This window comes from Solea senegalensis, linkage group LG19 (assembly GCF_019176455.1).
Source record: "Solea senegalensis isolate Sse05_10M linkage group LG19, IFAPA_SoseM_1, whole genome shotgun sequence".
Classification (NCBI taxonomy): Eukaryota; Metazoa; Chordata; class Actinopteri; order Pleuronectiformes; family Soleidae; genus Solea; species Solea senegalensis.
The window spans coordinates 14,350,652-14,375,851 of NC_058038.1; the positions used below are offsets into that span (position 1 = coordinate 14,350,652).

At 40.2% G+C, this 25,200-nt stretch overlaps 1 protein-coding gene across 3 annotated transcripts; it reads right to left on the reverse strand.

Moving 5' to 3' along the window:
- Window positions 1–6,887: 6,887 nt before the first annotated feature.
- Window positions 6,888–21,597, reverse strand: LOC122785348 (nucleus accumbens-associated protein 1-like). Of its 3 annotated transcripts, none has more exons than XM_044051110.1 (8): window positions 21,287–21,597; window positions 14,433–14,586; window positions 13,816–14,085; window positions 12,321–12,951; window positions 11,994–12,164; window positions 11,136–11,241; window positions 10,861–10,958; window positions 6,888–7,521 (listed from the first exon to the last, which is right to left on the reverse strand). In XM_044051110.1, exons 2-8 carry the CDS (start codon window positions 14,556–14,558, stop codon window positions 7,211–7,213), a joined length of 1,713 nt encoding a protein of 570 aa, XP_043907045.1. In that variant the 5' UTR covers window positions 14,559–14,586; window positions 21,287–21,597; the 3' UTR covers window positions 6,888–7,210. The 3 variants fall into 3 exon arrangements, with proteins under 3 accessions (XP_043907045.1, XP_043907046.1, XP_043907044.1); XM_044051111.1 differs by lacking the exon at window positions 21,287–21,597 and adding an exon at window positions 20,640–20,778 and having other exon boundaries at window positions 11,994–12,161; XM_044051109.1 differs by lacking the exon at window positions 21,287–21,597 and adding an exon at window positions 20,640–20,778.
- Between the last annotated feature and the right edge of the window lie 3,603 nt (window positions 21,598–25,200).

Here is a 25,200-nt window from a genome sequence, read left to right on the forward strand (position 1 = left end):
CCTATGCTATGAATTTGTTGACCAATCTTTGTCGACATACTATACTATGACTTCTTTGACTGATTTTTGTCGACATAGTATACTATGGCGTTTTTGACCGATTTTGGACGACATACTATACTATGACATTTTTGTCTCATTTTGGACGACATACTATACTATGACATTTTTGACTGAGTTTGGATGACATACTATTCTATGACTTTTTTGACCGATTTTGGACGACATAATATACTTTGACTTTTTTGACCCATTTTGGATGACATAGTATACTATGACTTTTTTGACCAATTTTGAACGACATAGTATACTATGACTTTTTTGACCCGTTTTGGACGACATACTATACTATGACTTTTTTGACTGATTTTTGTCGACATACTATACTATGACGTTTCTGACCGATTTTTGTCGACATACTATACTTTGACTTTTTTGAACCATTTTAGACAACATACTATACTATGACTTTTTGACCATTTTGATATTATACTATTCTATGACTTTTTGACCCATTTTGGACATTATACTATACTATGACTTTTTTGACTGATTTTGCGACATACTATACTATGACGCTTTTGACGTATTTTGTTTATACTATGACGTCATTTTGTCAACATACTATACTTTTGACTTTTGACCCATTTTGGACAACATTCTATACTATGACTTTTTCGACCCATTTTGGACAACATTCTATACTATGACTTTTTCGACCCTTTTGGACGACATACTATACTATGACTTTTTTGTCCAATTTTTGTCGACATACTATACTATGACGTCTTTGGGTGATTTTGGACCACATACTATACTATGACTTTTTTTACCCATTTCGGACGGCACACTATACTATGACTTTTTTGACCGATTTTTGTCGACATACTATAGTATGACGTTAATGACCGATTTTGTCAACATACTATACTTTGACTTTTTTGACCCATTTTGGACAACATTCTATACTATGACTTTTTTGACAGATTTTTGACGACATACTATACTATGACTTTTTTGACCGATTTTTGACGACATGCTTAAGTATGACTTTTTTGTCACATTTACTTAAGTACTTAAGTATGACTTATTTGTCAAAATTCAGATCACAGAGGATGCAGTGGATTTGCTGTAATCAAGCAGGTCAAACAAGTGTCAGCCAGATTTATTATACTGCCCGTTTGCACTGAATAAATAACATGAGCATTTTTGTCGACATAGTATACGACTTTTTTGACCGATTTTTGTCGACATACTATACTATGACGTTTTTGGGTGATTTTGGACGACATAATATACTATGACTTTTTTGTCCGATTTTTTTCGACATACTATACTATGACGTCTCATGAGGCCGCTTTTGTAGTATGCAATAGCACTTTAATCGTTAATGGGTGCCAAACATACGAAAGCAAAACTTTCAAGCAAATTTTGGCTGAAACAACCGAGTAGGTTGAAACCACAAAGAAAATTGTTCATACATGACAGCCACCAGGTGGGCCCAGTAAAGTGTGTTGAGATTCAAGAATGAGCGGGTCTACACATTTCATCTGAAGGTTTATGATAGTAATGTACAGTAAATAACCCAGTTCTTCTCATTCTATAGTATGACTCTTTTGGCGTCATACTATACTATGACTTTTTTGACCAATTTTTGTCAACAACAGTATACCATGACGTTTTTGACCGATTTTTGTCGACATACTATACTATGACGTTTTTGGGTTATTTTGGACCACATACTTTACTATGACTTTTTTGACCCATTTTGGACGACATACTATGCTATGACCTTTTTGACCCATTTTGGACTGACTTTTTACCCATTTTGGACGACATTCTACACTGTGAGTTTTTTGGGTGATTTTGGACGACATACTGTACTATGACTTTTTTATTTTTGACGACATACTATACTATGACTTTTTACCCATTTGGACATACTATACTATGACTTTTTTGACCCATTTTGGACAACATACTAGCCTATTACTTTTTTGTTACATTTTGGAGGGCATATTAAAGTATGACTTTTTTGACAAATTTTGGACGACATACTATACTATGACTTTTTTGACTGATTTTGACGACATACTATACTATGACTTTTTTTTACCCATTTCGGACGACATACTATACTATGACTTTTTTGACAGATTTTTGACGACATACTATACTATGACTTTTTTGACCGATTTTTGACGACATACTTAAGTATGACTTTTTTGTCACATTTACTTAAGTACTTAAGTATGACTTATTTGTCAAAATTCAGATCACAGAGGATGCAGTGGATTTGCTGTAATCAAGCAGGTCAAACAAGTGTCAGCCAGATTTATTATACTGCCCGTTTGCACTGAATAAATAACGTCACTACACCCTGAATGAGCATTTTTTCATAATAAAATCTACAAAATTGTCCTCATTAAATATATTTTGCAATTTTTTTTTCCTGTTTCTATTCACATGTAACGATGCTTCAGTGAATGCTGGTCTCATGAGGCCGCTTTTGTAGTATGCAAAAGCACTTTAATCGTTAATGGGTGCCAAACATACGAAAGCAAAACTTTCAAGCAAACTTTGGCTGAAACAACCGAGTGGGTTGAAACCACAAAGAAAATTGTTCATACATGACAGCCACCAGGTGGGCCCAGTAAAGTGTGTCGAGATTCAAGAATGAGCGGGTCTACACATTTCATCTGAAGGTTTATGAAAGTAATGTACAGTAAATAACCCAGTTCTTCTCATTCTCAAAATACGATGATTATATAATATATACAAATGATTTTAATGTATTCATTGGGCAGTGAAAATGTTACATTTCCCAATCAAATTCTTATTCATGTATTCACTTATCTAAAAAGATATTAAGAAATAATTATGTAAATTCACAGTGGAGGTTACATGTCAAAGATTTTCCTCTTTGTCTACATATACAGTATATATACACATACATATATATATATATATACATATACACATATATACATACATACATACACATACATATATATATATATATATATATATACACACACACACACACACACACACACACACACAACAGCTTGGACATAAGTTATCATTCAGTTTTCATGATTATCATTGTGGAATAATATTGTGAAGGAACATGTGAACTGAACACTGTCAGTCAATAACATGACAAAAGACATGCACGACACAAACCAAATACAACTCGGAGAGAAATTGTTACAAATCTTTTATTAAGATATTCATTATTGAATCCATTTTTCGACATTTTAACTAGGATTTGTACTTATTTTACAGTCGTTAATGTGCAATTACCTTTGACAATGTTGGGTCACAGTTACAGGGCTTTCACAAAGTTATTGGCACTTGGAACACAGAAAGAATAGAATGAACAGTACAGGAGGGAAAACTGGAGCTACAGGGTTACAGAGGGCAAGGCGCAGGGGGGCAGAGACATGAGCAGACCAGTTACTGCGCAGCTTTGTGGAGAAGCGCTGTTTCTAGGTAAATATATATACCTCATGCTGTGAGTGCACAACAAACAATCTGACCTCTATGTGTGTGTCTATATATAATATACAGTATTTATCTATACATGTATATAATCGTATTTATATATGTACTGTTTAGTGACAAAAAGGTTCCCCATGCCGCGCCACACCTTATCCATTCAAGTGTGTAGGTCTACATGTTTTGTGAAGTGTAAACACATAAGCTGTCAAGTACCAAATTTACATTTTGCTGTAGCAAGAAATTTGAAAAAAAAAAAAAAAAAAGTAAAAAGAATGAAATCCTTACACAGTAAAAACGCAAAACCACACTCGCGTCATGTCTATTGCAGATAATGAACAGTGCAAGTAGGTTGTGAGTAAGCAACTTGTTGTGAATATGTGTATATATGTATGTATATATATGTATGTATATATATATATATATATACATATATATACATACATATACATATACATATATATATATATATATATATATATATATATACACACACATATACGTAGAGTTGTCATAAGAAGTAGAGTTGGCCCTGAAAGCTGACTATAGATAAAAGGTCCTGACAAGTACCGTTTCCATTTTAGCTGATCTCATTCAACCGATCTTAACGCAAGCCTGAACACAGCGCTGTGAAGCTTTGCTTGTGAGGTGTGACGGTGGGAGACTCTGACTTTGTCCGCGGTACAGACAACTGTGTGAACACCTCCAAATCCAGGCAGAGCCAGTGTTTTGTCAGAGCACACGAATATGGCTTCCTTTAGAATGAATGCAAATTCACTAGTGATAGTTCAGCTGGTTCAGTTTCACATTTCTTTATATTCTTCTCGTCGCAACTTAATGTCTTTTCCACAAGCGTCGATGGTAATCATACTCGGCCTTCTTTCGATCCCGTTCCGAGAGGCACTATCAATAACAATCTTCCAATTATGGCGATAAAGACATTTAAACAGTTACTTGGCCATTTTAATACCGGGTCCTCTTTCTTTCTTTCTTTAAAGCAGGAATTTGAACTGGTTTAACAAACATTGTGCTCAACGAGGAATTAAGCAATGACCTTTCTCATAGAATTTTACACCGATTGATTTTGTCTCAAAACTCCACGCACTGAAGTCCTCTGTAATCAGAGTTGACAAAAGATCTTTGAGCAAAGTATTTTGGGCCTTTCAGTTTAATGGAAATCTTCAAGTTTGAGTGGCTGAGGTTTTCGGTTTCATGTGTTATCCCAGCAGACTAGTTCATGGATAATGGTAACTTTAACACAACTGGCAAAGACTTAACTCAAGTACTATGCTAATTGAATATGAACTGCAGACTTCAGGACCTAATATAAAAACCACTTGAAAGCAACAGTTCAAATTACACGCATTATAGTTCAGATTTGTCTATGTAAAACTACTGCTTTGCCTCTTGACACAAAAGTAAACTGGTGGAAGTGAACCATGACACCAGCTGCATGAAGGACAGGAAGCACAACAGTCTTCAAAAATACAGAGGAGGTAAGTAAGGGAAGGGCTGCCCATTTGGCATCTACAGTCAAATGCAAATTTGAGGTTTTGTTGTCATTATACTTAAAAGGTACTGCATTGTTGTTCTTTCCACATGTCTCCGAGTCAAAGCACCTAAAGTAAACTCATTCTTAAAAACTTAAAACAACAATAATAAAAATAGGTCTATCTAACATGCCGTTACTTATTTTCTAATAAGATTGACTCAGCTGCTTTGAAAAAGAAGCACACATCCCTTCTCAGTTTTCACACTGTGTCAGTCTTCAGAAAATGAGAACCTTTTTCAGAAATGCCTGTTCAGTCACCTGCGTGACACCACCTCATCATTTCAGGAGGAGAGCACATACACCTAATTCAGACATATATCCACCTGCAACCAGAATTAATTAATTCCCTGTGTGTGCGAACTAACTTCCACAAAAAAAAAAGGGTCATTACTCAAATTCAGACATGTCATCAACAGAAAGGAGGAACACTTGGGATTCAACTCAACAATCTTCTTGATTATTTACAGTAGGACTTTGTGCCACTTTAAAAACAGGACACACAGGTAGACATGGGAAAAAATAAAATAAAATTCTCCTCCTAAGGGGGGATTCAATTGCTACACTCATTTTTCCCCCAAAAAGGTGCATGAACCACTGGTTCTTGTCATTAAGGTGCACAAACCTCTACTTCCTCTCACAGAAGGTGCAAAATCATTTAAAACTCAAAGACAAAAGAAAGAAACAAAAGTCAGCCATTCTGAGTTTCCATGTGTAAGAGAGGTGGAGCATTAGATATGTGAAGTACATACCAGAATACAAAGCCGCATAAAACAGAGATCTATGTCTCACATAGATAGTACCATAAAACCTAGATTTCCTATTGCAATTGTTTTCTCTTTGACGGTGATATACCCACCAGCCTTCTGCTACTTAATTTCAATTAAAAGGCACATTCCATTATTTTAAAACTATTCCACAAAATGTCAGCAGTTTCTCTTTACAATTAATGTTAATACAATTACAAAAAAACTAACCGAGGTGTTAGATCAATATAACGCTTATATATTTCTACAGGTAAACGCTGCAGGTTCATTACCGAACAAGTAACGGTTATCACAGACAACAGTCAAGCTGGCTAAATCAGTCTTGTTCCTTTTAAGCTAGTGAACAGAAGATGAAACGCTTCAAATTTAGCAGTTCAACTGCCCATTCCATCACTCTGCACAGTAAAATAAGGATAAAAATAAATGACTATGGGACCTCTGATAAGACTGCTTTATTACACTCCTTTTTTCAGCAAAAATACCACTTCTCCTTATTTGACAAGACCCCTTTCAATAAAATATGAAGATTGAGATTTTAAAACAAACCCTCTCACTCTCTCTTCGCTCACGCCATTCGAGGCATGGACACTCATATAAATATAGTTTGTCTTCTAAAAATAGGAACGTCTCCAAATTACCTGTTGCCCTTCGTTTTTCTTTACAGTCAACACAGGGACAAAAAAAAAAAAAAAAAGCTTCTTCCCTTCTCTCTGGATAACATCTCAGAATATAGACAAACATGCTAGAAATTTAGAAAACAGAAAGATGAGATATATTTCTGTAAGACACTGCACAGTGAAACACTCCGGTGAGATTCTGTGGTCTCGAGAGAAAGAGAGGTGAGGTGGGGTAGGGTAAAGAATTCTTGCAGGGCAATGAGCAGAATATGCAAGAGGAGGAAGAACAGGTAGTGTTTTTTTTTTTGTTTTTTTTAGTAATCATACATCCATTTCTAATTTAGTTCCTTTCCCAAGGCTGAAATACAAGGTGTCAGAATACCACTGACACTTACAATCAATATAGTCTCCACCTCTACTACTAGTCTGTTCATCAGCACCTGAATACCCCTCCATCACCTGCACGCCAGGGAATGTATTTATTTAATATGCAACAGTGGATGCGCTTACACACCTTAAAAAGACAAGGGGAGGCAGAGGCAGTTAGCATGTCGCCGACTCTCTCCCCATTCCTGAACTAACTCCATTGCACAGTCATAAAGCAAAACTTAAGTTTTCATGTCCTGGTTACATCAGGGTGACAAAAACCCCAGCAGTGTAGTATAGACAGTCAAATATGAGATATCAGTGTGGGCAAAAGAGTGAGGAGGCAAGCAGAACTGGGGGTATACTGGTGTGTATGTTGCCAAATTTGAAATTTCTCCCAGGAACAGTGTTCAAAATAACGGTCCTCCATCCCCACCCACACCTGGTAGTGATTCACCTGAAGAGCCACCTGACTCCATGCCAGCACTGCCAGTGGCCTCCAGGGAGGTGGGGTCAAACGCCTGATCCATCCCGAGGGCGTCGTCCTCCGTCTTGACGCTGTCGGGGAGGAAAGCGGAGTAGGCGTCGCTCTCGGCCATCAGCAGCTTCAGCTTTGGGATCCAGCTCTTGCGGACCACACGCCGGGCGTTGGTGCACATGTCGGCTGCGATGGCGTTCATCTCGCTCTCTTTAAAGCTGGTGGCAAAGTTCTGGCAATAAACTGACATGGAAGAGGGGGAGGGGATACAAAAGAGTCAAGAACGGCTGTCATGAAGGAACAGGAGCCTTAACACCACACATCAGGGTACCCACGATGACTAGCGAATGTGTCACGTACCTTTTTTCTTACCACCTACTATTCCTGCATAAAACTGATTTAACATACAAAGGAACAGAGTCGTAAACAATCGATGTTAGGGAATCTTCAGTGTGTCGTATCCTATCACTGATGAAAGACATCTCGAGTAAATGAAGCGAGTAAAGCATTTTTATATACAGTGGCATTGTCAATCCAAAGTGGTGCACAGTGTGCAACATTTTCTCAGGATTACTTAAAATAAAACAAGTAAAACCTCTGTACATTAGTTAATAACGTAATGTAAAAAGTGCTTTTAAAAGATCTGTTCCTTCCTTCTGGGTCTCTTAAAACATTTACACTTGACACATTGAATATTGTTCCTCGATGTTGCCGTTTTTCTGCAGTTTGGTTTGGCGGCTCATTAGTTCTCAGACACAAAAACATCAAAGTATAGTTTGTTTAATTTCTTTTGATGCTTAATGTGGCATCACAGATGATACAAGCAGAGTGATGTCACCCATCTATTAATCTAAGGAATGTCTGTCTCTCCGTCCGTCTATTAGTCGCCTGACTGTCCAGGTTTCTAACTTGGCAGGGGACGGAGAAATGCGAGGGATATCTCATTAAAAAAAAAAAAAAGACATTTGTGTCGATAGAGAGAGTATAAGCAGTTGAAGCCTGAGTTGTGTAGTACTAAAGTACTAAAAGGGTAGTTAAAATTGTAAAGTAATTTCGGAGGAAATTTCTGCCTAAGACGAAGCCAATCTGTCACGCTCCATTGAATTGTATGAATGAGCAGCTGAAAATGAGGAATTAAAATGTCTGAATGAAAGGAAGAGGTTGAAAATGAGTGCAAAATGAGGATGAGGAAAAGTCTGAATACATCCAATTCGGTGAATGTGACCGGCTGTGAGGCACCTGCATCTAGTGGAGCCCGACATAGGTTTTGTGAAGCAAGAGTCCACAATGGAAGAGACATTACAGCATTAAAATTGGGGACTTTTGTCAGACAGTTCTCCTCTCACTCAGAGGAAAAACTGGTCAAATTTTGTAAGTCGCTGTGCTTTGGTGGTCACCTAAAGCATGAAACTCGACACACATGTCTACATCCTGGTAGGACATCATGTATGAATTGAGGAGGGAAACTGGAGAACAGTCTCTCTCGGGGAGAGGGGTGGGAAGAAAGGGGTGATTGTTAGGGTCCGTAATTACCTTGATGTTCTGATTGTACATCTGATCTCATGTGGAGGATAAAGCGGGTAAAAAAAATGGTCACATCCCACAACAACTAATTAGTGAGATTGCTGCAAGAAATGTGTATAACTACAGTACTGTGCATAAATCTTGGGCCACGATTGGATTTGTTGTTTGAGCAATGCTGTAATGTAAATGACATACATTATTTCTCAATCACTTAATTGGAACACGTCCAGAAAATGCAGGAATTGTTAAAAAGTCAAGTATTTAGACGCCTGAGAGTGGAACCATAATTAATGTTACTGGTTAAACCTGTGTTGCTTCTACTGTTTCTTGTTGAAAAATATCTGCTGTGGAAAAGGTCTATTTCACCAGTTTTCTTCAAGACATGCTTGAGTTTAACCAATTGTCAGCTTTAACTCCTTCAGTCACGTCGAGTTGGACTGACTTAGAACAACAAAGCTGGCGGTGCCCTGACACTGTTGCACGGCACCGTATATCACTCCATGTTTTCCTTTAAGATCTGTCTGCGGCTGAAGTTAGCCGTCGGACTGAACGTTGCTCTCCAGTGGTCACTGTGAGTTACTACCTTTCAAACAACATCCAAATAAACAGCCAAGTTTAACTGCTAATGGGTAATGGTCTGCAAGAATTATCTTCACTGAATAATAGAAAAAGGAATTGGCAAAATACACCCAAGTAGGGCTGAACAATAATCTAACTACTAATACTAATACTGCAATTTTCAAATCGCATGAGGCGCAATATCTAACCCTAACCCAGCCAAATAGTGTGTAAAAATCTAATTTTAGATGAATTATTGTCCGGATCTATACACATCTTATTCTACACACGGAAGAGAACATATTTGTTTCTCACAGATCTGCACAAATATCACACAGTTATCATTTTAAATATGTTTTTCGATTAAAAATGAGAATAATAGAGCTGAAACAATCGATTATTAATCAATTACCAAATTAATTGACAACTATTTGGATAATTTCTTTGCTGGGGATAACAAAGAAATCATCGATCAACATTTTTTAAGGTTTTCTGATATTTTATGGACCAAACGATTAATCGATAATGAAAATAATCATTAGTTGCAGCTCTAGTAAATAATGAAGTAAAAATTGCAATTCCCTGTGATATCACGAATCACATCGCAATCCCTGTAAAAATATGAGTGAAAGATGAGTAAAAATGTGATGACATTGTTGGATAATGTAAGGACTATATTACTTCAACAACAAATGATTGATTCAAAAATGAATGATATATCATTCTCTGTTAATGATAACTGGTTATTGTTAATCGGACATATTATTCTATGGAGTCAGTGAAGGTTTATCGGTTTATTTACTATATCTGTGTTGTCATGCCAGCAGGAGGATTTCTTCTCTGACAGCTCAGACCGGTAAAAGTGACATTTGCATTTAAACACACCGGGATGTCCCCAGAACAGCTGTGTTTTCAGAGCTGCAGCACAGCTCTTACTGGGTTCACCAGGAATGGCAGTGTGTTTATAAATCTGGATATTTCAGCCTGGCTTTCATGTTAAAGTTAGTCCACCTTTACTGTTGAGAAACATTTTACTCAGCCATTTACTTGAGTGTAGCTGAGGTGCGCATTGCTAATGCTCAAACGAGAGAGCTGAGAAGCAAGAAGCGAGAGGAGTGACAGAGAAACTCTCTACAAACACACACACACACACACACACACACACACACACACACACAGACCTGAAATAAAAGTAGCACTGATCCCAATGAATGGTAGAGGAAACAGTCAGTCAGTGGACGTAAATGACCATGTGAAAATGTCATTATTTTGCAGCACTGGCAGCAGAAGCGCACCACTGTTTGCTGCATGTTGGGAGCTGAAGCGGCGGTTGATATGTACAACACGTGTTGATATTGCGATGATAATAAATGTACAATATGTCGTGCAGCCCGAATGTAGATTCCCCTTTTTGTCTGTATGCAACATCACAAGCAGATGTTACAATGGTATGCATGCTTTTGGGCAAACACCCACGTACAGACAAATATGTACACTCACATTTAACAGCGTGCAGCACTCTGTTGTCCAGGGGCTTGCGGCTCGGGTCGTTGGTGGATGAGCGGATGCCTGTGCCACAGCTATTGGCCAGAGTATTCCTGATACGTAGAGAAAAAAAACAAAACAATTGAAGAGAAACAAAAATAGTCGTTTTATCCTTTCTATGGCAGCAGATTAAAAAACAAAAAAACAAAAAAAAACATCTATATTAAAACTAAGCTTTACATGAAACACTTGCAGAAATAGAACCAGATACACAGACAGAAGGAACAAACCTGTCAAAGAAGGCGGCCAACAGCCTTCTCAGCAGCACTTTATGTCTGGTCCCTGCACTCACATGACAGTTCATTAGCTGGGCTCGCGATATATACACAGAAGTACCTGCAAAGAATGTGGATGAAAGGAACAGATTTACCACCAATCGTAATCAAATCATGCCATCACTCATGATTACTAATATTGTTTTTGAGGATTTATCCAGTAAAAAAAAAAACCTTGTTCATATGCATATCAAAAATTACAGTTGTTGCTAGGGAGAGATGAGGCTTCTTTTTTGTTCTATATTAAATTTGCATCCGTGTCACATGGTGAGTAAAATAGCTTTCTTTTCCTGTATTTTTTTGTTTTTTGTCATGATTCAATCTCTCAAAGTTTGGATGTAACCAAAGCCAAAAAGAAAACACGGACACGGTCACAGGATGTCCTTGACATACACACAATGAGTCACATGTGCAATAGTACTGAGGAATCTGCATGCCGGTGCCAAGCCCAGTCATTTGAGGACACCCTTCTCTACATTTGTATACATAACACTGCAATTGTCCCTGTCCTGTTTAGATCCCTAGTATCAGGCAACACTGGTTTATTGCTGCAAGACGTCTTGTTTCATTCAGTAATCCAGATGTCAAGATTATGCACTATATGCCAAACTATTAAGGGGCCTAGATAAACAATAATAATATAATAATAATAAGTTAGAAATCTAAATCTTAAACTTGTTTCTACGGAGAAGCTTCTCCTAACACACAAACATAGTAACGTTTGTAAGGTCACTCATTAACGTGGTGGAGTCACTGGGCCCAAACCTTAACCAACACAGATTAAAGCCTGACTTTACCACCCTTCCAACATACCTGAGACTAACTCTAGTTTCTCAGTGGGGTCTCCTTCTTCATACAGTTTGGGATGACAGCGGTTGCCTATCTGAGCAATCAGTTCTGCTGGGAGACACGTCAGGTCTCGGCCTCGCATCCGACCCCGCGTCTCTGTGTGGTCTGGTAGAGCCTCAACGCGCTCGCCAGCTGCTGTAGACACGCAGATAACGTTACAGTAAAAATAAAAACCGCATCACATTCAGACACAGAGACAATATGTTGTGCTTAGGAGAGGATTTTTTTCATAATCGATTAACCAAATTTCCATTCGTGCAGTTGCATTTACAGGTATCAGATATCAGTTACCTGCCGCTCCCATATTAAGCATGCTGTACATGGTATACATGTTGCAGATTTGCCTATACTGCTCTTCGGCACATTCATCCGTCCCTTCCTCCTCCTCTTCATCATCATGGTAGCTGATGGGCGAGTCACTAGTGTAGGTGCTCAGAGTGCCCGGGCTTGCTCCCTCTGACATGCCAAGTCCTGCTGCAGAGTTCCCATTGGTGCTGGCACTGCTACTTAGCCCACCACTGGCTGCCATGCCTGTCAGGCTGGTTGCTGTGGCACCCATACTCATGGCCAGCCCGAGTGCTGCGGAGCTTTGGATGGCGCTGCCCCGCACTACCTCTTGGGAATAACGAGCTGCCTTCCTGGCCCCACCCCCTCCTGCTGAGCCTACCACACCTCCATCGCGGCTGCTGCCGCCCTCCCACAGCCGCTTGGCGACGGGGGTACAGACCACCGAGTAGGGAGTGGCTGCTTCTGGCTGGCTGGGTGGCTGCTCAGTCTTCACTCGTGACACCAGAGGGAGTGGTGTCAGGCAGGAGGCGGGCCGTGCTGCACTGTTACTGGTCTGAGTTACAGGGCTTTGTGGCTCAGAAGGTGGGGCCTCCTCTGCATGAAGGCCCTGGGAGTCACAGCTGGGTGAGGAGACCTAGAAATGACAGCATATGTATAGATCAGCGAGGGGTGGACCAATTCTCTAATAAAATCAAGGTTTGGGGGAACATGTGTACAGTCCAGCCCATTTGGTTCATGACGTAACGTCCATACCAAGAAAAAAGAAGCACAGAGGCATGTAGCTTAGTGACGGAGATGACGTTTGCGAGAGAAGGACGGATGTAAAACGGATGGAGTATAAATGGGCCTAAAGTCAGACAGAGCAAAAGCCATAACTAAAACAATAGGGGTGTTTACCTTTTTAGTCTGCTCAGTGTTAGCTGTTTATCTGTTTTTCTAGTGACAAGAAACCCTATTTTTTTAAGACTTGACAGAACAGACAGTTTTCCTAGATGGCAAACAGCTGTCCACCTTTTTTGGCCAAATAAATGAAAAGCATGTTTACATGTCTCCCATCATGCTGTTTAAAATCTCACATCGCTTTGATTTAAGATTGTTACAATGATGTGCATCATTAAGTCACCCTGTTCTTTCAGTTGTTGCATAATTAAAAAAAATAAAAATCAGTAAAATAATTAAATTAAGCTTTAGATCTGATGTTGATATATTTGGGTGCATGTGCTGGTTTTCTCATTTTTGCAAAACTAATGTGTTGCTGGTCTGTCATAAAAAGAAATGCCCATTAAAATCAATTTCAATTGTGGTAACTTAGTTTCAGTTTCGTTTCAACTGCCCTGTTTGGGCCTGCCCTCTGACTACAGCTAATGTCAGTGGTTTGCGATGTGTATTTACCCCACAACGCACTGTGAACCGATATTATAAGTGGAACACATATCAAGGCCCAATTTACAAGTTCCAGTTCCAGACACATTTCCAATGCAATCCACTTAAACTTTACCTTGAGGAAGAATTCAGTGCCTTTTTCCATGATCTGCTGGATCTGCAGAAAGCCAGCAGTGTACATGAGGAGAAACTGGTCTCCCACTGTCATGCTTAGACGGCCTGTGTAGCAGAAAGCTAAAATCTGCTGGAAGCTCTGGGGCTGCACTGCCGGTGGGAGCTCCACTACTGTGGGGCTGGTGTCATTGCTGCTACCACCTCCACCACTGCTGCTGCTGAAAAGGTCCCGGAAATAAGAGCTGCTAGCAGCCAGAACGGCCCGATGAGCCTAGAATAAAAATGAGTAAGGTATCCTGTTGGCATGTTTGACCATTTTTGACAAATATTTGACCCAACATTAAGTTATAAAGGAATGAATCAACATTGTCAGGTGTTTTCAGATAAAAACCTACACACAAATCTATCAGTAGCTGAGTGCTCTATCATTTATCTGTTACAGTTACAAAAACAACCAAACATTGATAGAGTTATATTTGGTCATACATTGGTCTTCAGTCTGCCATGGGGCTTTAAGACTGAATGTGTACATCGAGACTTTGACCTCTCCAAATGTAACCTTGACTTAATATGATGAGTGTACAATTGCCATCATGTAAACAATAACTTTGTCAGTACCTTGAAGGCATGGCCCTTGACCACCACGGACACATCACAGTAAAGGCCCTGCAGTCGCTGCTCATTCAGACACTCTAAAATGTTGTTGCCAAAGTTCGGGATCGCCATCTGGAGGGTCTGGGCCATGGTGCGCCTACGCACACCACCAAAGGGTCTGGTTGATGAAGAAAAAGAGGCAGAAATGGGGAGCATGAGATAGGAAGAAATTGCACTGGTAGAGTCATTTCATAAGCCCACTCTGGGGTTTGCAACTGTTTATAATATACACATATTATACAAACAATGAGAGATTGCCTATATAACTGCACCTCACAGAGTTACAGATCTAATGCCATCTATTCACATTTTGATGCAACGTTTCCTCTGTTTATGAGCGCGGTAATGATCCAACAGGTGGGATAACCTGTCCAGACCCATGTGCAACATTCACAAAAGACTTGTGCTACTTCTCTGCTGCGAGGAAAGTATCAGCAGAAAATATGAGGAGGTGGTGTAATGTAACAAGGCCACAAGACAAAACGCTCAAGGAGAACAAGCCTAAAACTTGTCTTCAGTCTTGCCCCAGGACAAAATGATTCAGAATCCACAGCAAACCAAATACAGATCTATTTTTCATCACCGCAGGGCTGAAATATGGCTGCTGCATGAGTCGAGTCTGCTTTTCTGCTTCTGTAGCTTTATAGGTTGCTCTTTACCCTGATTCCACATGTTTTGTTTGTTTTTTTTTTCTTTTTACACAGACTGACTCTAAACAACTTGAGCATTGATTTAATCCCTCTACCAGGGCACAAGATTTGAACGGAAACATTTTGATACTGAGCAGCATTTACAATTCCCCGTCTACATTTGGATAACAAGTTCATTTGTTGGAACAGCATGTTGGAACTAACAAGGACAATGTGCAGGAGTATGTCTCTCGTGTTCAGGTGCTAGAAAAAGACAACTCCTAACTGATGGACAAAGATGATGACTTGGAGAACCGAAGCCGGAGTCCTAATCTCTGCTTTGTCTGGGATACAAAAATCTGCACAAGGCATGATCGGGTTAATGTTAACTCATTCCACAGCTTCCACAGGGAAACTTCCGTACTCACCACTCCCAGACAGTCAGAAAAGGTGACAGAGCCAGTCCAAGACCGATTATGAGATTATGATCAAGACCATTAACTTCCAGGATGAGGATAAAATCCCTTTCCTTGAGAGAGAGAAAAGGAGAATGTAGTACAATGGGTCTTGCACCTTCATCTATCTTGAGTTCAGTGCTGATCTGACGAGGAGATGCCGGAGTTTTGATCCTGTCAAATGCAGCCTACGTGAACTCAACATCAAGCACTTTCTGTGCTATTCCTCAACTCTCTGTTATTGTTGATGGCAAAAGTTTCACCAGCCACAAAGATGCTGAAGCTGTTTTCATGTCCCCCTCGACTTTTCCTGCATAATGACCAACCTGTTATGGGGTAACTTTGCTGTTGTTACATTGCAGACTTAAGTCATATAAACTCCTCATGTCGTTTATAATTAGTTTTCCATGCATTTGCTGTATGGTACAGCAGTTGGTGAACTCCCCTCAAAGATCTCCCTCATGGAAATGCCCAGGGATATAATGTCTATGGTTGCTAGGTCATTCTTTAAGGGTATTGTTTTCCGTTTGTCGTTCCTATGTCATGTGTTTATTTTGTCTGTTTTGCTGTAACCAATAAATCAGGTTGTCCCAAAGCCTTTTTGGATTCAATTTATCCTTGAAATCTGTTATATCAGTGCCAGTTGTTCAAGTCATTTTTTCTCCCAGATTGGACAACACAAAATTGTTTCATTCATTTGAACAGCAGGAGCCTTGTGCCTAAAATCGACATACTTTGTGCATGAATCTCTATACATAAGCCTAACGTCATTACACTTTCTGAAACACGGCTCAATAGTTATATCTCAAATAATGATTTTGGTCTTACAAATTACACTTAACATACAATTACATACAAATCTTATTTACAGATCCGACACATTTCATCTGATCTAATATCTGACATAGTAATACCAGCGGTTGATTCATACAAAAGAAAATAATATAAATGTAAGTCCAAATGTTACACAATTAATTAGTGAGCCTACTCAAATTATCCCTAGAACCCAATCTCTACTTGACTGGATTCCTGTCTCACCCAGACAGAATACGCCATTATATTAAACGACTGCTTCAGTAATCATTCACTTGTCTACTGTGTCTGGAAAATCACCATCCAAATTAATGAAAGTGTGACAATACAAGAAACTGAACATTAAACTATTTATTGATGATTTTTGATTGCCACTAACAGGGATAGATATCAACCAATCTCTAATGTTCAAGATGCCTGGGATTCTCTATACCCTGAATTAATCGGTGAAAGTTGACAAACATGCTCCTTGGAAAATCACAAAATTCAATTGGTGAACATCTCACACAGATCAGCTCTAAACTTAGTCTATTTAGACAAGGGGTCAAAGGGAAGCTGACTGGAAAGTATATAGACAGTTGAGAAATACGAGCAAAACAAAAACCTGTAATGCAAACGCCACCTACTATACAGATAGTCTTGCTCGTGATTTAAAAAAAAACAAAAAACTGAAGCAATTCTGGAACAAAATCAAAACTATGATTTCAAATGCATCGGATAAAAATTCCAATAATTAAATACGGTCTGCCAACACAATAATAAATGAGCATGCATCCATTGCTCAAACATTCAATCAGCATTTTTCTTTGTTAACTCTTCCCTACTGCCAGACTCTTATCTTAGTACTGGCTTTTTTGTTAATACTTCACCTGCTGCAGTTCTTTTTCTTTCAGCAAAAAATGATCTGCTGAAGTTCAGACTGCTATTGGTGAACTGAGATTGAGTGATGGTGCCAAGAGAGAACAGGTTTATTAAAGTAGCTTCATGCATCTACTTGCTGATTTAGTTCAACCTCTCTCTTTCTACCTGTGAGTGGCCAGTTATATGGAAATAATCATCCATCACTCCTCTTCATAAGGGTGGGGATGCGCACGATTAGTGCTGGGGGCGATATGACCAAGAATTCCCAGTATTTTTTTAAATTTCAGCGGTTTCACAATATACAGGAGTATTTTTTAATGCATGAGCATGAGTGCCCCAGTGAGGTAAAAGTGCATCTAAGTGTGTGCTTGTATTGAGTTAGCGGTCGAACGAGAAAGAGGGAGTGGCGCAGTTGAGTGAGTGTGTGCTTGTATTGAATGAGTGGTCGAGCGAGAGGGAGAGCTGTGTATGTGTGTGTGAGAATCTAACTGCATACATTTGTGGCACTCTAACACGTTTTCTGCTAAATTGGTGAAGTAAATCATTGCTGCAATTACTACAACAGTTACTTCTGCAGTAGCAGTGTAATGGGTCCCCCCCCGAACAGTATTTTGTTGCACCATGTTTAATTTCTCATAAAAATTCATATAAAAAAAGTTTAAAAATACCAGTTTTCAGTATGTATACTGCCCAGCACCATGCATCATATTATGAACTAAATCAACATATATACACATACATACATATATATTTACACACATATATATATATATATATATATATATATACACACATATATACACAGACGTATACATATACACACACATATAAAAAAAACAATATCTTGTACAAATCACATCCAACTCTAAATTAGGCACTTGGCTGGATGTTAATTCAACTTCCCACGCATGCAAAAATCTATTGGCAAAAGTTCTTTTATGTTTAAAGCTCCAACATACTGGGATAATGTACCAGCTGATACCCTGTCCTTTGAATCGGTGGGTTTGTTTGAACTGTGTCCTCTTACTGGTATTATACTTAACTGTATTTGGTGATCCACTTAAACTTGACTGTTTATCTGTTATTGACCACTCTGGCCTACCCACAGTTGTGATGGTTGCATTGTTATGCATGTATTCTTCTGGTATTATACTCAAGAGGTTTATCCTAATAAATGAAATAGATCTGTATTAATAATAAAATACCCCTTTCCTGGTCCTGTCCTGTATAAGAATTATATCCCTTGGTATATCCAGTTGACATAGGCCACAAATTTGTTTCCACATAGTTCTGCTGGGAGCTTTTGGCAGGCTCACAGGACACAGGTATTTGAAACAAAGCTAAATTGATGCTTCAATGAATAATCTACACTGCATTAATCCCATACGTCCTGCAGCAGTTGTTATTGCCAGGAGCAGTAAAAGCCATTTAATAATTTTATGTTTTCTGTGAGTTATAAAACCCTGTGTCCTTATATGACTGGGTCATGGTCCATTATTCTATGCGTAAGCAAGTATGTGTGCCCTAACCAAACACCACATAGCATGTTTCTATTCACTTCTCTAAACAGTCAAAGGCAAACAAACCTCCTTGCTATGTACTCTCCAGAAGATTCCAATACGACAAGACCGTCATATTGTCAATATTAAATTAAACTAAACAAATGTTCCATCGGGTGTGGATATGAACAATATATGCAAGATAGGGTTTTGCCTGAAGGATAGCTTCATCATAGTTTGTGGCATGTAAGTGCACTTTTCAAATTAAATAGTTTCTGTCTTACCCACTCAAAACACAAAATATTATAAAAGAGGATTTTTTTAACATAATATAGGTATAAGTGTAGATGAGGACACAGTGACAGCTTCTTTGTCCATGGATAATTTAACACTTAAAAGTGCTGCAGGAATGCACACCACAGAAACTCAGAGATATAGACCAAGTGAAGAAAATCTCAGATACTATAAGGACAAAGTGATCGAAGTCTGCCCTGTTACAGGCATACAACCAAATTTGGTGTGGCTGCCCGATGCGGGCTGGAGTGAGCCGCCCCATCATATCCAAAGTCTTTCTTTGGGACCTAGCCAAGCTCCAGGGTACAGAGAAATGCTCTCTTTGTCTCTGTCTCACTCAAGCTCCCTCTCCCTCATACTAAAACACAGATGCACACACAAACTCAAACTAACCCACAAAAGGCACACTGAATCACACAGTGACATTAGACAATACTGCTTGTTTACAGTTTGGCGAGCCACAGTAAGCACACATGCGTGCAGTGAAAGACACACAAACACAGGGCTGAGAGCTTGGGTGTGTTTGCACAGTTTGCCCTGACAGTGAGGAAGAATGTGAGTGTGTGTTTGTGTATGCATGTGTGTCCTTAAACAACAAAGAGGGGCAGTGGGGCCTGCAGAGATGAGAGAGATATCTCATGTCCTTATTCCATTGTAGATGGTGTGAGTGAAATTCACCTCAACTCACCCTGTGCCTTAGATACAAACCAGCCTGAGAAGAAAGTGGGTCAAACATGCTCACAAGTTCACATGCTTAAGGTCCAGTGTGTAGTATTTACACACACTCATGTATATATACAGTACACTGTATATGCACATGCATACATACAAACTTTCCGTGTTTCTACAGTAGCATACCGTAAGAATGGTTTGCCTACTTTCAGCTTATGTTATGATGAGATAGCCATCGACATACTTCTAAACTTATGCTGTGCAAATACATTCCAGTTTATCCAGTTCTGCTCATAACAGCATGGCTTCTGTGGATGGTATAATTGTGGAGTCACTGGTGGAGTTGGCAGGGAATGCATTCCCTCTATAAGCATTTCCTGGTTCTCATGTGCCCCTGCCTGCATGGCTGTGCTGCTCCAGCCAAGTCAGGACAAACTCGGGCCTGATCCATTATAGTTCATATGGGCTGAAAAAAGAAGAGCAGAACAGACGAAACTTCCTAACTTCTTATTGGTATGCGTTTAAGCTTCCGAGCTGTACTGATATTAAACAGGATAGGATGTGGGATTAACACGCACGCCGTGTGCCAGTCTACACGCCGAGTGTCTGCTTGCACCGCAGCCGAAAGGGGGGCGACAAAACACCGGTGATACTCAATGAAGGCAACGGTGTATTACTGTTACAGTGACATTCAAGAACATTCATTTAAACAATATTCGGCAGACCAGGCGGCTGTCATTTGCCACTTCTCCGCCCCTCTGCCTTGTGGCAGACAGCGCTGAAATGTTTAATGCCCTCTCCCACCCGCAGCAGGCCTACAGAGGTTGCTAACAGCTAAGCTAACGCCACTGTTAAATATTTTGGGTTCGCACCATCCACCTCATGCACAATATCAGGCATTTCCGAGGAGGTGCACACACGATGACTCACAACACAAACAACACTTACTGCCTGAGCGGACGAGGTAGGTGCTGCTGCTGCTGCTACGCCGGTTGTCAAGCCCAAAATGTTGCTTATTTAAATATTTTGGTGATGGGGGAAATCGCTCCCCCTGTCATTCTCCATTCTACCGACATCAACAGGTCATCCCAGGACACGCAGCAGCTGAGGGCGAGCCAGACGGAACCAGTGCGGCACGGAGCAGGGGGGAAGGCGAAGGTGGGAGAGCACAACAAGGCACAATTCTTTACAAACGGCGCTCAAATTGGGCCCGACGTGCCAAAAAAAACGACTGCCACTGCTTTTTCACGTATTTGTGAGAAGAGCCTCGTGGAGCTCACCATTTGACTACAAACACCGCTGGCAACGGCGCCGATTTCACTGTCCTGAAAAAGGTTGGAATGTGCCAAACTTCAACCTGAACGCCCCCCTTATCCCAAACTTTTATCGTCTTTTATCTGTAACTTTATGTTGTCACACATTTGCAACTTCGTCGAAGACCACGCTATAAAGACCACCGGCACAGTCAGACATCCCCTCCCTCTCCCCTCGCTGCTGCTGTTGCCGCCGCCACCGCTGGTGGTGGATCCTCACACGACCTCGACAGGACGCCTCACAGTAACGGCTGCAGACATAAGAAAAAAAAAAACACTCACCCCCTCGCTGGGAAGTTGATGCAGGGTGAGGATTGTGGTTCACAGGAGGAGACACCGCGCGCTCTCTCCGCGCGTTTCCTCTCTCCAGCTCCGGGCAGCCATTCAGTTTAAGCGGAACGCCGAGAGCAGAGCCATGGAGGGCGGTACTGTATCCCGAGGGATTGCGGAACACAGAGTCACTGATCGCGCAGAGCAGGAGAGGAGGAAGACGAGCATGACGCGCTCGTCATTCAAACGATTGAGCGCTCCGAGCGCAGCCTCATTTTGGGGGAGACCTAACCCACAGCAGACAGCGCATTGGCACAGCAACAACTCACTCCCTGACTCTCCCTCTCTCTCCCTCTTAGCCTACGAGTGGTAGAATTGGGAAAAGTAGGCCGTGCTTGTACAATTATCTCGTGAACTCGTCATATAATAAAGCTCGTAAAAATTGTATGTGCCCAAAAGTATGAATAACACTTTCACAACTACACCCCCCCCCCCGTCTAACTGTTTATTAGATTATGCCTCATTAAGACAAATCAATGGCAAAATTTGGTAATTAATATGTCAAAATTACCAATACGTCTGAATAAGTCAATACAATGTTGTCAATGTGCATCTACAATGTTCACACATGTCTTTCACATAAAGAAGAGAGCATGCAGTATTTCTGCCAAGGTTAATGTCTACTTAATGTAAAAGAAAGTAAGAAAAATCCCGGATCCAGAATTGAATGTGTATGGGGTCATAGGCCACCACAAACTGCCACCACAACTTCCATTTAAGTCAGTTTTAGAGTAATACTAATGACTGACAGATAGACATTGACAAAAGTAGAAATGTATTTCAAACTTATGCCAAATTACTAAATGAAATGCCAAATTAAAATGCATGGAATACGGCAGAAGTCCATTGGAGAACTATATTATGACAGAATATTTGTCAACTTAATAGGTCACTTGTCCTCCACAAATACATGTGATTTAGCTCTGTCTAGTCTCACTAACTGAATATCAGTTATACCTGGTAATATGACTAGTTATATTTATGTTATACACATCGCAATCTGAACAATAGAAAAACATATTTTGCTTATTTTAATTATTTATTTTTATTTGCAGTTTTCCACAGTTTACATTGAGAGTGTATCTACAGTACGATTGAACAGGCACTTTGCGCAGCAGCATTGTCCACGGTCACAGTCGGAAAATAAAAAAATTGTGTGTGTAAATAGTCAATATCTGTAAGATTAATATCTGTAATCAGAAACGCCATACACATGAATATAAAAAGTGACAACAAGTGTCCTAGGAATAGGGATGGATACCACTTTTTTGTGTGAAACCGATATCCCAAACTCAAGTATCTACCGATACCAATATTAGTCCAATACTGTCAGAGCAGTCAGAACAAATATTGTTCTCCCACAAAAGAAGACATAAACAGCCCCAACATGACTCCACTAAAATGCTTTTGCTGATTTTTATTTACATGATTACACTCTGTGCATAGTGAAGCATATATATATATATAGGATTTTTAATTGTATCGGATTCTACATTTTTATCTGTCCGATATCCAATCCAGTGATTTTGACCAGTATTGGACAAGGTCAATATAACATACAAATCTATATTGAGTTTTGCTGCGGTGCCATTCTTAGACCCCTCCTTCCAATCTGGTTTATTTCAACAAGCCACAAATACTGGCTCCCTGTAAAATTCAGAATAGAATTTCAAATCCTCCTCAGTGATCATATCTCATTGAGCTGATAATTCCTGATTACCCAAATTGACCACTCCGCTCTGCAAATGGTGTTCCCAGAGTTTTCAAGTAGAATGGGAGCCAGAGCTTTCAGCTCTTCTACCGTGGAACCAGCTCCCACTTCGGGGTCCGGGAGGCAGACACTCCTACATACAGTTAGAAACTTAGAACTTTCCTCTGGTTAAGGTTGGTTCAAGTGAACCATTGCTTAGGTATGCTGCTATAGCCTGGACTGCTGGGGGAACAGCTATTATGCAGCAAGCACTCTCTCTCTCTCTCTGTCTCTCTCTCTCTCTCACCTCCACTATGTTAATCCCTCTGCCTCTCTCTCCTTTTCCCTCCCTCCTCCCCTTCTCAGCACTCACATTTTACCATGACAATAACTTTGTTTTCTCTCCCTCCCCCTAGTTTGCGCTCTTCCTCTCTGTCCCCTCTGCCTCTCTTATGTTACAGGTATCCCCGATTCCAGAGCTTCAGCACACACTCTGGACAAGATGATGAAGATGATAATTGTTATTAATGTCAGTGATTCTTGAAATGCACTTGTTACATAAACGTTCCCGGTCTCTATCTCTTCTCTATCGTCTTCTCTCCTTTGCACTCTTCTTTTCACCCACTTCTCCTTCACTAAACCACCTTCCCTTCCCCTTCCTTTCCCTCCTCTCTCCTACCCCTACCCTGCTAAGGCAGATGGCCTTACGCTCTGAGTCCGAATCTGTGAGATTTCTTCCTGTTAAAAGGGTTTTTCTTTCTCTCCAGTGTGGAGGTTTAGTTTCCGAGCATTTTGTCAAGTCACTGCATAGCAGCATCAGCATTCACTCTCACACTTTTGTGTTTAAGGGTTTCTTCATAAGGTTTTACGACGCCACCTTTCTGGTGAAGCTTTAACATCAAGAGGCCATCGTGAAAATGTTTCCTGCAACTGGAAAGGTTGACCAAGGCAAACAGCCTGCGGTAAGAGGTTCTGTGTCATTTTATATTTTCTCTGCATGCTGTATTGATATTTAAATGAGTGAATCTTCGCAGACAGTGGGTATATGCAAACATATTCATCGAGTGGCATGATGTGGTCTCCATGCTCTGGCTCAATTTTGAGATATCTTTGGGTCATGTGCTGTGTTATGTCCTTTTCCTATGGCCTTTTATTTCTCATGCATTCATACGCCTCTTGATTAGGCTTACACGTTTCATTGACCATAGGCAAATACGTTCTGTGGGTGTGTGTGTATGAGAGAGAGCTCTATGTTATGCCTGTGATGCGGTCATGACGGTATTGATGTGACAATGCTGTAATGATCATCTTGCTCTCCCCTCCTTATCTACCTTTTATATTGTGTATGTATGCCACTCTAATGACTGCACTGCTTCACACTCATGTTCAACATATTTAACACTGCAAGCTGCTTGGTACAACCACAGTCCTCTATACTACTGGCCACTGGGTAGCTCTGGATAGAGTTCCTTGCTACTGCTTCAAGTTCTTTAGTATCTTGTCCCTGGTTTATAAAGACCAATTCATGTACAGCAAGCACTTTGGATATATGGGATTTCTCTCAGGGCAGCCTGCTAAATCTATAGTTCCTTGCTTCCCTGTTGCAGGCCCCTCAGCAATGAGACTGGCAGCATCATGCTGTGACTCCATCCCAGCAACAGCGTCACAGAATTGGGCTGGCTACCATTGGGTCCCTGGCCAATCGGTGCATACACAGTGCCAGATCACTCCAGACGTAGCCAATAGTGAGCCTATATGTGCTTAGTGACATCCCTCCCAGATGTGAATTCCTCAAAAGCCACAAGGTACACAAATGCAGACCCAAACATGCAACTCAAAATCAGAGAGAGTGTGCACATGTACAATGACCGCGTGTGTACTGCATGTGTGCAAAGGAGAAGGAACACAATATAGTCTCTGTGAGCTTTTATGAATGTACCTGTGAATTATGCCTTTTCGAAAGTTCAGCATGTCAACATCATCAAACTACTTCATCATCAGTGTTTCATACATGGTCGAGGCGACAAAGCACCCCTGCTGTATATGGACCCTTGTCTCACCCTTGTGGACAATATTAGTAATGCAGGGAAATTGGTGACATGAGACGTCATTTGTTTTATTGTAATCAACGAGACACATTGTAAGACACATTATAAAAGAGATCCAGCTAGTCCAG

Excerpts from the sequence above, each read along its gene's own strand:
- LOC122785348 (XM_044051110.1), bottom strand. The coding sequence starts at position 14,558 with ATGGCCCAGACCCTCCAGATGGCGATCCCGAACTTTGGCAACAACATT. Across the intron at positions 14,086-14,432 it reads TCAAGGGCCATGCCTTCAAG|GCTCATCGGGCCGTTCTGGC; the intron begins GTACTGACAAAG and ends TTTTTATTCTAG. Across the intron at positions 7,522-10,860 it reads AGTGCTGCACGCTGTTAAAT|TTTATTGCCAGAACTTTGCC; the intron begins GTGAGTGTACAT and ends CTTCCATGTCAG.